Source organism: Pinus tabuliformis, chromosome 6, assembly GCF_031772625.1.
Source record: "Pinus tabuliformis cultivar Carrire ecotype Pingquan chromosome 6, CPIR1, whole genome shotgun sequence".
Classification (NCBI taxonomy): Eukaryota; Viridiplantae; Streptophyta; class Pinopsida; order Pinales; family Pinaceae; genus Pinus; species Pinus tabuliformis.
Window position 1 is genome coordinate 100705 of NC_142292.1, and position 14840 is coordinate 115544.

The 14840-nt window shown below is 32.6% G+C and overlaps 1 protein-coding gene across 1 annotated transcript; it reads left to right on the plus strand.

Annotated features, from left to right (window-relative positions):
• Window positions 1–1715: 1715 nt before the first annotated feature.
• Window positions 1716–3047, plus strand: LOC149256889 (germin-like protein 1-3). The gene is made up of 2 exons (XM_089368625.1): window positions 1716–1941; window positions 2132–3047. The coding sequence occupies exons 1-2, from the start codon at window positions 1821–1823 to the stop codon at window positions 2668–2670; spliced, it is 660 nt and encodes a 219-aa protein (XP_089224751.1). The 5' UTR covers window positions 1716–1820; the 3' UTR covers window positions 2671–3047.
• The last annotated feature ends 11793 nt before the right edge of the window (window positions 3048–14840 follow it).

Here is a 14840-nt window from a genome sequence, read left to right on the forward strand (position 1 = left end):
TCCATGGACCATGTAGGCCTTGGTGAGTGCTAATCATCATCGTCATCATCATAACCATATAAATGACTAGATAGCATTATTATCTAGATATCTACATTGCATTCATTTTTGTTTATCACTATTAATTATAGTTTACATTTTTATAAACATTTTTTTTTCTTAAGCTTGAATTAGTTTAATTCTATATCATTTTCAAATTCAATGCATGCATTTTAAATAATGCAATATAATTGAGAAGGTAACAGAAGAATCATAACAACACATTTCTTTTTTTTTGGTACAGTAAGAAGTTATTAAAAAAAAAGAACATACATTTATATGTGATATTCTTTTGAATCAAATTTATTGTCTAGCACACATATTTGATGAGAAAATTATTAATTTAAGTTTGATATATTTTTATGTGATATTGTTTTAAATCAAATTTATTGTGTAGCACACATATTTGATTAGAAAACTATTAATTTAAGTTTTATAAATTAATAAAAAAATAAAATAAATTTGACTAAAAATTGGTAAAAAGCATTTGAAATGTTAATAGGAAATATAATTTTGCAAATTAGTTTTTAACAAGTAGGAAATGGAGTTTTTTTTTGGAGTAAGGATTAGGGTAGTCTTCATCTTAGGTTATTTTTAATCTTAATATTGAACGAAGTTTGACTTAGCTTCTTTGGGGACAGTTAACACGATGCTCATCAAGAAGCAATAATTTTTTTTAGTTATGTTGGAAGTTATTAAAAATAAAACAATATATATTTTATGAGATATTGTTTTAAATTAAATTTATGAGTACATTTTTAATTTTTTTTTATCATTTAACTTAAAAGAAATGAAAAATTTAATTAAAAAAAAGAAGAAAGAAATTGATATTTTGATAAGAAACATAAATTTGCAAATTATCTTTCAACACTAAAATAATTTAAAAGATAGCAACTTATCAATCCACCATTGATATCCATAGAAAGAAACCACAGTACCAGAAAACTACTACGAAATGAAGTGGATGAAAAATGGTTAGGGTTCTCCGGTTACTAAATTAAGAGGTTGTCCTTGTTTTTTAAAGTAAGGATTAGGGTAATTTGCGTAAAGAGTGGCTGTTTCATGTTATTGAACAATGTTTGACTTAGCTGCTTTCCCCGAGGGTTAACACACACAATGGAAATAATCTTGATGAAGAGCATAGCGATATGTTTGGAGATGGGAAAACGAATATGGTTTGGTACAGTAAATGCGCGTGATAAATACAAAATAATGTTAAACATCACATCGATGACTGTCTATATATATATTTAATTGTGGACGACTTAGTTCAAAGTTTATATATTTAAAAAAATATTTCCAAATGGAAAAGGAGGTGTGTTGTGCAATACTATTCTGTTTAACCAATAAAAGAAAAACAGAATGTTTCTGCTACGAGTAGACAGACTGACCAAGTCTGCATGAAGAAACCCGAAATTGTTGACAGCTTCGTTGAGATACTTAAATCTAAAACATATCCCTTCTTCCCTTGGTTGAGACGCAGCCAGATCCAATAAGGACAGGGTCATATGTGGCGGACGTAGCCAATGACTATGACTGCGTCTTTCTCAATTTTAATTTGGAAACACGCAACCGCGTCCAAGTACAAAGAAGGAGTCCATCAAGCAAGCAAATTTAACTCAAGAACTTGGCGTTGGCGGCGTTGCTGTTATAAAAAGGAAGAATGCTCTTCATATTTCACCAAACTCAATCTATCATCTAAGGATCAGATCAGATCAGAGGGAGCATCTACTCGAATCGAATCGAAGAATAGTAGTCAGTCAGTTGCCTGCAGTCCAGTCATGAAATCCTTTCTAGCGCTAGCGCTTGTAGTACTAGTGGCGCATAATATTGTTAATATTGTGCGTGCAGGTGATGCAGATCCTTTACAAGACGTTTGTGTGGCTGACACGAAGAGTGGAGGTATGTAAGACTTTGAGTTTGAGGCCGTGATCATGTGTTTGCTTATCAGGGTTTCGTTTCGTTTCATGCGATGTGAATAATAATATAATCTGATCATATATATGTTTATTAGGTTTTCGATTCGTTTCATGCGATGTGAATAATAATATAATCTGATCATATATATATGTTTATTTGACTGTAATTGCAGTTAATGTGAACGGGTTCCCGTGTAAGGATGCAAGCATGGTTACCGCAAATGACTTCATGTTCAGGGGCTTAAATGTTGCAGGGGATACAAGTAACATGATGGGATCCAACGTCACTGCAGCCAATGTAATGCAGATACCAGGCTTAAACACCTTGGGAATCTCCATGGCTCGGATTGATTTCGCTGCTCCTCTCGGCCTTAATCCCCCTCACACTCATCCGCGGGCCACAGAAATCTTGGTGGTCATCGAGGGTACTCTCTCAGTCGGCTTTATCACCACTGCCAATAAATTGTTCAGCAAAACGCTTGAGAAGGGAGACGTGTTCGTGTTCCCCAAAGGTCTGGTGCACTTCCAACAGAACGTGGGCTATGGCAACGCAGTGGCCATCGCTGCACTGAGCAGCCAGCTTCCAGGAACCCAGCAGGTCGCCCAATCCTTGTTTGGAGCCTCTCCCCCGGTTGATGCCTCCCTTCTGGCCAAAGCTTTCAAGATCGATGCCTCCCTCGTGCAACTTCTCCAAAGGAAATTCTTGGGTTGATGCCCACTCATCTAATTCAATCATTCATTCATGCCAGGAGTCACCAGTCATTCGTCGGCTGTTATGCGACCAAACAAACAAATCAATAAAACCTCTCTTTCCCTCACGTACGTGTACACTCGTGACTCCTCTATATGCAATAAAGGAAAATTTTACATCAATATGGGTGTTTGAGAGTTTTATGTTATAATCATTTACACCTTTCTGTTTCTGTTTAATGGACACGACACTGCCTAATAGCTTATCGGTTGAATTGATGGAGCGCTGCACGATGCATCTCATCTGATGCAAACAAAATAAAAGTATTTGTCTTTTAATTGTGATGCAAACAAAAGAAAAGTATTTGACTTTGAATTAAAGACGGGATATAAAGAAACACTCTTATCATTTAATCCGTACTGGTGTCCTTTTTGGTAATGTGAAATTTCTGTGTTGCGATCGTTTACTCTTTGACACAACATACCCTAATATCTCCGCTCAATACATCGACCACGGCATCATCATGCCTCTCTTCCAAACAAAACAAATATATGGCTGAGGTGAAAAAAATACACTCACTGCATTATAAAGACTAAATGAATGACTGATTAAATTTAGTTTTTTCCTCTGGTGACACTACTTTAAATTTAGATTTTGTGTCTGGCGGACATGATTTCAATTTAGGTTTTGCTTCGGGCGGACGAGATAAATCGTTTTAAATTTGATTTCAAAATATTTTCTTAAATTGATTTTTAATGACTTTTGGATTTTGGATTTTGTATTTGAATGGCAAAATTAAATTTCCATTTTTTTTTTTTAAATTTTGTATTTGAATTTGAAATAATAAAAAAAATCGAAATTTCAGTTCTGTATTTGAAATGCTAAAAAGTTGTATGAATTCCTTTTAAAATAAATAAATAGTAACATACTATTTTTAACCACATAAAAATACATATAAACATTACTATATTATTTGACTTTCTAAGTGTTAGATTTTGTATTTGAATTTGAAATGAAAAAAGAGATATGAATTTCAATAGAATAACAACTCAAATGTTGCCTATTTTTTTTTTTGTTTTAATCGAGAGCCGAATTATAAACAGGTGGATGGATACCCCCAATTTCTGAAATATAACACAAAATTTATATAGACCATCCACATGAATAAGAGTTTATTGCAATTAAATATAAACAGGAGGACGGATACTCCCCCAATTTCTGAAATATAACACAAAATTTATATAGGCCATCCATATGAATAAGAATCTCTACTGAGGGAACAACTTATGCAATCTAGACCATTCTACCTTGTAGGTAGTTATGGGCACATTGTATTTATTAACATATATGCCAAACAAATATAAAGAAATCCCAAATATTTACCTCCTCTTTTAGAGTTAAAAATATAATTTAAAATTTAATGTAAGTTTTACATTAAATTTTAAGCAAATTGTATTACTATTAAATAAATAAATCTTAAAACTATATTTTACGTTAAAAATTTACACTTGGGAATATTTCAGAAATTGGGTTTTACATTTTGTATATTTTTAGTAAATAGATTTTTTTTCTACCAATACATTAATACTGATTTTTAATGAAAAACAAATATTACAAATACATTGACACTTTAAAAATTACTAATTAATATTAACAACACTCATGTGAATAATAATAATAATAATAATTTTAATTACATTATTAATGCATCACTACTATTATTATCAATGTTAACAATAATAATATTTTTTTGTAGAATAACATTAATATTACAAATAACATTTAAGTAGTGATGTTAACATAAGGAAGACTACTATTATTAACATTGAAATTATTAACTTGAACATTAACATTATTAATATAAATATTATTAACCTTAATATTGATAAATAACATTAGTAATATTTCAATTCTAGTCATTAATAAGGATGATGGTAATGTTTTAGATGTTTTTTTTTTCTTAGCTAAGACTAACCTAAGTACCCACGGGGGATTTGAACCGGTGACATATCACAAGGAGTGCCTTAACAACGCACCCATTCACCGTCAATCCAAAGCCCCGTGGGCGTAATGTTTTAGATGTTAACAATATTAATAGAAAAAATATTTACATTAATATTATTCACAATATTATTATTAACATCATTAATACATTATTAATAATATCAATAGAATACAATTCAACCAAATTGAAGAGACATAAAGTCAAAAGTCTTCCACAATGTGTGAGGCTTGCATGCCCAGGTGGTTTCCTTAAGCACCCAAAAAGCCGAGCAAAAGCAAAAACTCTCCACTCAAGGAATAGTTTTGAGCAAATATTGATGGGTAGTTAAGCTTGAAAGGCGTCAAATCTATGCCAAATTAGTTTCCTCATGCGATTGTGAAACGAAAAGGTTGCAGGAACGGGGTAAATGTGTATATATTTTTTTTTCATAGATCCATATTGCATTGAAAAGGTTGCAGGGGTAAAGGTGTATATTTTTTTTTCATAGATCCATATTGAATCGTTCCCGTGTGCGTAATTGTGGATATGTTCCATGCATAGCCATCTTGGAGCGTCCTTGTGTACGTGAAAGGAGGAGTACATTTTCAAGAGATTATCATATTGCTTGGAAATTAAGAGAGGAGAATCCCAACACATGTGATACCCCTAGTGCTCTTATTTTGAAAGGCATGACTATTTTTAGATTATTGTGATTATTATTTGAATTTAGTGATTGTGGAAGCAAGGATTGGAATTGATGGATTATGGAATGGAATTTTATATTATGAGTACATGTTTTGTTGGGAATTGTATGGGAAAGAAAACATAAGTAATAGGGACTTTTTTCTATTTTAGAATATTGTCAAGTGGTTAAGTCCACATAGCCTTACCAAATATTTTCCTAAGAAAAATCCGAGGAGAAATTAAGATTAAGAAAATAACATAATTGAAGAGAAATATTATGCTAAATTATTATTCATGAAATATCATAATGAGAGAGAATTATTAAGTTAAGAATTTAGCTAGAGAGAAATGATAAGCTGGATGAAAAGGAAAAGAAAGCACAACTAGAGAGAAAGATTTGCTTTAAAGGCGAAAGGAAAGAATTTTTCCTAATTAAAAAGGAAAGCCTAGCTAATTAAAGGAAAAATATGTTGGGAAGAATTATAAAATACCACTAAGGAATACATACGGGTTTGTTGTTTCAAGAGGCAAGAAATTGACCTCTGGGGGAATTACTGGTAGTAACTCATTGGTTGGGAGGAACATGCTCTCTCCCATAGGTTTCCCAGGAGACTATTCTATTGAATATCTGAGAAGGAGACTATTCTATTGAATTCTAATTGAAATTAAAGGGATATTACATGTCCACCCATGGTCAACATAGTCATCATGGTTGGCCATGGGCAACCATTACCAAACATGGACAATAATGGTGAATAGTGGTAATTTCTTTCAATCATAACTTATCATATTAAAGTATATGTTGAAGTGGGATGTTACATCTTACTATGTGTGACTGCAACCTTACAAAATTTTCTACCCAAAATTGACTATAATCCAACCCTAGATACCCTTATTTGATCTTTGTGAATGCTTAAAATTATATGTTTGATGGTTGTATGAACTACATATCCTCTTCATGTTTGAGGGTTTCTTCAAGGGATCTATAGATCAAGACAAAACACAAATTCCTTATCAAAGAACAGGCCTACAAACTTGTGGCTAGGGTTTCTTCTGCCACTCGTCTTCCTCTAACTAGTGCTATGATACCACTTGTTGGTTTTTAGAATCTGTAAAAACATTTTCAACAAAGAAGTAATGATAGAAAACACTTAAAATTTTATGTGGTAAAACAATGAAAATTTATCAAGAAAATATCCATGAGACAAGGTAAGTCAGCCATGGTTAACCATCATTTTCAACCATGATCAAACATGGAAAGCCATGGTCAGTGGTGGTAAACCATATCAATGATAATCTATCATAGTGAATGGTAAAGTTTTACAAATCATGTTCATCCATGGTCAACATGGTAATCATTGTTGACCATAGTCAGCCATGGTCAACCATTACCAAAGATGGACAATGATTGTCAATAGTGGTAAACCATTTTCAATCATAATCTATCATATTAAAATATATGTTGAAGTGGACTAGCATGATCATCCATAGTCAACTATAGGTTTACCATATTAAACCCTCCTCGACTACAACTTGAACAAATTTACCATAGTCAAGGATAGTCAGCCGTTGTCTACTAATCTTTCCCACACACATTGATCATCAGCTAGCACAACCCCATTAGTAAATTGTGCTTGATATATGCCGATCGACGACATTTTGCACCTTTTATATGCCAATATACGTATGGAAATTATATCGATCGACGTATATCAACCACATTTACTAATGTGCTTGTGATAGTTTCTATTCATTGAAAAGATAAATCACTTTCTGCAAACACTCACACACAATACACAATCAATGTCCTGTAAAACCTAGTCTTGTCTTCTACATTAGTCCCTGAAGGAGGAGTGAGTTACCATATTGACACTTTTGATTATTGATTTTCATAATTTTATAGAAAGCTCCATTGTTTTTGATGCACGAGCATCTTACCTCCAAATCAAAATAACTTTTGAATAGAATAGTCATTTTCATTTACCAAGGCAGTTGGTTCCCTAATTGAGTGTAATTATTTATTTAATTGTGTTTTTGTATGTTTTCTTAAGAAATGTACACAAGTGATGAAAATGAGGAGTATTGTAGCTAGATCTCTCTTTTAGAATATAGATATCGATAATATTTGAGAGAGTTAGATAGAAATGAGGGAAGTTAGATTGTTGAAAGATTTATGGACCTAGGAATCCTAGAATAGGGGTTTTAGGGGAGGATTTTATGGATCTAAACCATAATATAGTTTGGAATCCTTATGTATAAATATGTAGCTAAAATAAGATCATGTGTTTGTGTGGGGAAAGAGAGAGAACGAAGAGGCTTGAGGAGTCAAGTATTGCTTCAAAGGCAACAAAGGGCCATGCAATGAAAATATGGCTACAAGGGCCTATGTAAAGTATTTATGTACATATATTAATAGAAGAAACACTTTGATGCAAATGTTTGACCTGCGTGCTGTGATTCTGGCCATTCTCAAAGTCTTTTTACAATACGAAGTTGATTCTGTGTATTATGTTGAATTCAATATATATAGGTTAATTGCAAGTGAATCGAAGATCAGGTGGAATTGCACTAAGTGAAAGTGCCGTCAAAAGTGCGCAGAGGCCAGAGGACTGTTGTTTGAATCTCAGGTCCATCGAAAGTATGAAACATGGGTACTCCTTGGATGAGGAACTAAATTTTGCATCCAATGAGTACTCCCGATTGAAATTTGGGTAAAGCCTTAGGGAGACGAGTTTAAAATACGAGCTAAAAAAGTAGTTTTATTATTTTATTATGTTTTAATATTTTTACTTTTTTACTCCAAAAATGGTGAATCATCCCCCATGGTTGACATCATCATCTTGAATCCTATTTTTTCTTATAAATTCATTTTAGTTGTACATTTTTCTTAGGAGGCCCATTTTAGATCTCAAAATTCCCCTAACGAAAACCTAAAAAGGTTTGAATTCAAAATGTCACGAATTAAGAAAGGAATGATTATGCTAAAAGGACACAATGGAAAATAAGTAAATTAACATAGAATACATTTAAGTTCTATGACAGGCCTCCTAACTAAAGCTACTCCCTATTCCTCTCTAGAATCAAGAATGAAACCATAAGAATGATAATCTCAACTATGGACATATACAGAGGAGCATGATGGCGTATAACAAGATCAATTTGCAGTGTCCGAAAATAAGAGCAAAGGGTCGAGGGAAATTACATGATAGTTAGTGGCGAAGCAAAACTCCTAGAAACCCTTTGAAAATTTAGTAACCAACCTTTTAAAAATGAGACAAAGTATCAGAATGATTCCTCGTTGGTATACAAGCCACAAACCCCTAAATTTCCTCCAAAAAGAAGCATTGTAATAGTTAGAAATTGTAATGGCGAACCAAGAGATCTAAAAACTAAAATTAGTTCAAGTAAAAAAATGAGAATTGTTGTTTACCTCTACCTCTTATGAAAAATTTCTTGTGTGGATGAAAGACTTCTAAACATATGGAAGAGATATCCAAAAAAAAAATGAATATTGGTATCAAGAACACCTGCCATGATAAAAGGTCAGGGTTTGAAACCCTCATTTAGCCTCTACAGAGAAAAAACCACATTCTTAACAAAATAAATGTTAAAAGGTAAATGAACAAGATAGAGCAACTTTACCCTAGTAGTATACCCTTCTTTTAGTCTCAACCATTGGATGTCCTTGGTGCGTCACAACCATAGAACCTAATCAACATGTGATTAAGGGGAGATGACCTAGGGATAATTTGACAAGCAATAAAAATAACGTCGAGGGGGGTGATAACCCAATGTTCCAAGTTCATATGAGTGTATTCATAGGTGTAATGATCAAATAAGAAAATACTGTATAATGTATATCCTTTGCTAGGATAGTGTAAAGGGGTGTGAATACATATATAATACAACTATTGTGACATAACCATAAAGGGTACCAGAACGTATGATTCAAGACATGTAAAACATACATGTATATATTATAAAGTCCATTGCTTTATGATTTACCAAAACCTTATGACTGGAAAGAGTTATTGTCAATGCGGTAATAATGTTAGTAAGAAAGAGAACTATAGTAGTCCTATGAACTTTACCTATGGTTGTTTCTCTAATGGAGGTGTAGATATGGAAACAAACCAAAAAAAATAATGAGACTCGAGGTCTTGATTAGTAAATCACTAGAAAATAATGCTAAGTGTAAAATAACACTTATGAATTCAAAGGAGGAACATGATTGATGTTCGAATTTTATTATGAAGACATATTTCCTAAGGAGAAATTGTTGTTGACACTATATTTAAGTCAATGAATTTTTGTTTTTCTTTTAGATTGAAAATGAGATACATTACAACAAAATCAATTAGAGCAACTGGCCTTATCCAGACCTTGTGTTACAAAACTTTGTTGTGGAAGTTGATAAGGAAGTAATTTTACTTAGAAAAGTTGTTGGTGAAAAGAATATGCGAAGTTTCATTTTCATTTCTAATTGCATAGTAAATGGAATGTAAATTTTGTGACTTGGGGGGTCATCTCTATAAATTATATAATTAGAAGCCTCAGTTTTGTTGTCATGTGAGATTTGAATCCTAACTGGCAGGAAAATAGTTGAAATCAGTTATGTCCAAGAAGGGGGAAGGAACAAAAAAAAAATCCTCCTTTTTGCCATTATTTAGTACAACTATTGGCAGACCAAGAAATTTTCATGAGTGGAGATATATTTCATGAGGTGGAACTGTAAAAAGAGAACTATGGGATATAAAGACAATTTATTTTGAAAAGAGGAGTAGTGGGAGAGACAAACTGTTTTAGAACCCATTGAACTAGCAAGACACTGCTAAAGGGTTCAGGAGGTAGATTTCGAAAGAGATTTCTATGTTCTTTTCGATAAAGAGAGAAGTGGAGCATGTAGGGAACAAACTGGAAAAACTATTTCATGGTTGGGAGGAACGTGGAAGCCCTTAGCATAATTTCGGGAAGCATTTAGGTGAGGATAGAAATGTTATTGATTTTTATGTTGACCAATTTACTTTGGAAATTGGAAGGTTCAATACTAAATTTGAACTATGGGAAAATCCTCATAATGATTATAATTGTAATAGGTAGATACATGTACACGTATTTGTAGTTGCGTGTGTATCTGTCTCCAATCTGTTACAGGTAGCTTGAACACTACAAGTGTAGGTCAAGCTTTACATTTGTCGTAGAGGATGGTAAGAGGTTTAAATAAGAAACTTAGCCTAGAATTTACCTTGAGGGTGTGAATGATTTAAAAGGAAAAGAAAAGAATGTCACCTCAGGTAAAAGCGCTATAAATAAGTCTAATGAATGTCAAAATTATAACCTGAATTTGTTTGCTTAATTCCTTTTGGTCGTAGAATTGAATGTTGATAATATATATATATATATATATATATATATATATATATATATATATATATATATCAGTAATTAAGACTAGAAGGATAAGAGACTTGGCTGACGTTAAATGTCCTAGGCCATAACTAGGGAGGATTGCTATTTATTATCCCAGGGACAACAATCCTGAATGTCGAAGAGGTTAGGGCTCAGAGGAGAACTTGGAGAAGTTTCCATGACATAACCCACTAGTGTACATGAAAATAAAAAGATTCTTTGCTATATATTTCATTAAAGTATATAGGAATCATAGCATTGGTAGTATGGGAGTAAATATAATCATATCAAACTTATGGAAAAGAATATGGCATACATGTTTACATAAATGAATGGAGAAATGATAAATGTAAGGGTGCAAAAGCCCTATAAAATAGAAACCCATACTTTAGAAGATATTTTCAAGAAAAACAATCATACAATTGTGCCTTTTATTACGAACAAAATACCAATAAATTTAATCCACATCCACATGGGTGACGATCTTTTTTTATACTCTAACTTATACAAAAGAAAAAAAAAAACCCTGTCAGGTAAAGTTATTTATTAACTTATACAAGGTTTCATAACAATAATATACTATCACCTTCGTGGCATGAGGAGAAAACAAATATAATGTATATAAGAGTTTACAAACATGACCAAGATTGGTAAGTATATATTAACTATAAAATTTACTAATGGAAGCAAAGAATCGTTAAACTCCAATAATGATGAATACAGGTGAAAATATTGTCTACAAAAGTTGGGATTTTTCAAAAAATACATATTTTTATGAATTACATAGCGAGTTTCAGAAATTCATAAAACCATGGCCAACATAAGGCCTTTTCATAAAACCCTAAGCCAAGAAAATTCTAGAAGGGTCTTGGTAACGTCAGTATGAAAACCGTAGAAAAGAAATGAAAATTTTGTAAGCACTTGTAATGGTTGTGAAGCATAGGAGAGAAAATATTGTGAAAATCCATTTTAAGAAAAGGCTCAATGAAGATAACCAAAGCCACAACTAACCTACAAGGTGAATACAAATTTGGTTAAAAACGCTAAAATTTTCTCAAGGGATTATTGTAAAAGTAACGTGGTAAACATGTAAGGAAGGTAAACAAGAGGGTTTACCCGACGAGTGACATGAAGTAGTAGTCCAAACCCTGCTCCATAAAATATGAATTATTAGTATCGATGAATATGCTATAATGGTAAACCGTTCTTCCTTTCTAAAGAGAAAAACAAGCTAGGGTTTGAACTTATAGAAATGTTTTTTAGGGAATTTTACCTTGTAAATATTGTATGGCTTGGAGCCGCAACATTGAATCTTGGAAAAGGTGGACACCATAACTTGGAAGCCACATAATGTTGGGATTTCACCTATAATTTTAACCAAAAATGATGATTAACAGAGAAATAAGATTTAACTAACAATTAGTTGCAAGGAGTAAATATGCATAATAATAAAAGTTAAATGAATGCTTTTAGGGTCTATTTCCAACCTAGAGATGTAAAATTTTCCTTGGACCACAAGAAAAACCTTTGATAGAAGCATTTGGGCCAAAGCCAACAAAGAATTACTATGCGAACCATCAATACTAAGGGATAAACCCTAATTACCAAGAGAAAGCTTCCAATTTCATAGCTTGTTTCACAAACAACATACGAGAAAATGAGACGAAGGTGGTGGTTGGGCCATAAGGAGGTAGTTACTTAAGACCAAAACAAAATAAATTCACCATTGATATCAACCCTGAGCAATCTGGACCGTCGAGATTACACACGTTATTGAGCATATTGAGAGGTGGACCATACCACGAACTATATCAAATTCACACGGGTCGAGGGTGGGAAGGCCTCCACGAAATAAAAAATAGCCACGGAGGACTCCACGGAGTCGAGAACCTTGAGAAGCATAAGGGAAAAAATATATCTCTAACCAAGGAATTTAATCATTTTGAACCTTTTTCCCATACATTAATATATATGTCAACTCTACGAAACTTACAGAGATATAGGTTACTCCTCTTTGTAATTTTTTAAATAATATCATACCATAAGGTCAAGAACATGGTTTATATGGAGCAAGGCTAAACACAAACAATTAATTGGGTATTGCAATGTACTTATGGTTGTAGTAGTTGTATATTATAATGCAAGCATAACATAAACCTTTGACTATCAGAAAGGTTGGTTAGATCAATACTTCAAATAAACATATTTTAGGCATTGAGGAGTTGATCCTAATCCATAATAAGTTCATCAATTGGAATACCATGCCATATATGAATCTAGACAAAAGTGTTGGGAGTGAACTCTCATTGTTTCACGAAGAAGATATCTGGAAAATGGATCAATACGTTATCAAGGATAGTTTGCTGGGCTTTAATAATTGAAGAAAATCGTGTTATGATATATATATATATATATATATATATATATATATATATATATATATATATATATATATATATAGATAGATTACAAGTAATTCTAATTGAAATTAGAGTGATCTTACATGTCCACCCATGGTCAACATAGTCATCATGGTTGGCAATAGGCAGCCATGGGCAACCATTACCAAACATGGACAATAATGGTGAATAGTGGTAAACTTTTTTCAATCATAATTTATCATATTAAAGTATATGTTGAAGTGGGATGTTACATCTTACTATGCATGACTGCAACCTTACAAAATTTTCTACCCAAAATTGACTATAATCCAACCATAGATACCCTTATTTGATCTTTGTGAATGCTTAAAATTATATGTTTGATGGTTGTATGAACTACATATCCTCTTTAGGTTTGAGAAATTCTTCAAGCGATCTATAGATAAAGACAAAACACAAATTCCTTATCAAAGAACAGGCCTACAAACTTGTGGCTAGGGTTTCTTCTACCACTCGTTTTCCTCTAACTAGTGCTATTATACCACTTGTTGGTTTTTAGAATCTGTATAAACATTTTCAACAAGGAAGTAATGATAGAAAACACTTAAAATTTTATGTGGTAAAACAATGAAAATTTCTTAAGAAAATATCCATTAGACAAGGTAAGTTAGCCATGGTTAACCATCATTTCAACCATGATCAAACATGGAAATCCATGGTCAGCGGTGGCAAACCATTGCCAATGATAATCTATCATAGTGAATGGTAAAGCTTTTCAAATCATGCTCACCCATGGTCAACATGGTAATCATGGTTGACTAGAGTCAGCCATGGTCAACCATTACCAAAGATTGACAATGATTGTCAATAGTGGTAAACCATTTTCAATCATAATGTATCATATTAAAGTATAGGTTGAAGTGGACTAGCATGGTCATCCATAGTCAACTATAGGTTTACCATAGTAAACCCTCCTCGACTATAGCTTGAACAAATTTACCATAGTCAAGGATAGTCAACCGTTGTATACTAATCTTTCCCACACACATTGATCATCAGCTAACACAACCACATTAATAAATTGTGCTTGATATATGCCGATCGACGACATTTTGCACCTTTTATATGCCAATAGACGTATGGAAATTATATCGATCGACATATATCAACCACATCTACTAATGTGGTTGTGATAGTTTCTATTCATTGAAAAGATAAATCACTTTTTGCAAACACTCACACACAATACACAATCAATGTCCTATCAAACCTAGCCTTGTCTTCTACATTAGTCCTTGAAGGAGGAGTGAGTTACTGTATTGACACTTTTGATTTTTTATTTTCATAATTTTATGGAAAGCTCCATTGTTTTTGATGCACGAGCATCTTACCTCCAAATCAAAATAACTTTTGACTAGAATAGTCATTTTCATTTACCAAGGGCGTTGGTTCCCTAATTGAGTGCAATTATTTATTTAATTGTGTTTTCGTATGTTTTCTTAAGAAATGTACACAAGTGATGAAAATGAGGAGTATTGTAACTAGATCTCTCTTTTAGAATATATATATCGAGAATATTTGAGAGAGTTAGAGAGAAATGAGGGAAGTTAGATTGTTGAAATATTTATGGACCTAGGAATCCTAGAATAGGGGTTTTAGGTGAGGATTTTATGGATCTAAACCATAATATAGTTCAGAATCCTTATGTATAAATATGTAGCTAAAATAAGATC

Coding starts and splice junctions, on each gene's coding strand:
- LOC149256889 (XM_089368625.1), top strand. CDS start 1,821: ATGAAATCCTTTCTAGCGCTAGCGCTTGTAGTACTAGTGGCGCATAAT. Junction 1,942..2,131: donor GGCTGACACGAAGAGTGGAG/GTATGTAAGACT, acceptor CTGTAATTGCAG/TTAATGTGAACGGGTTCCCG.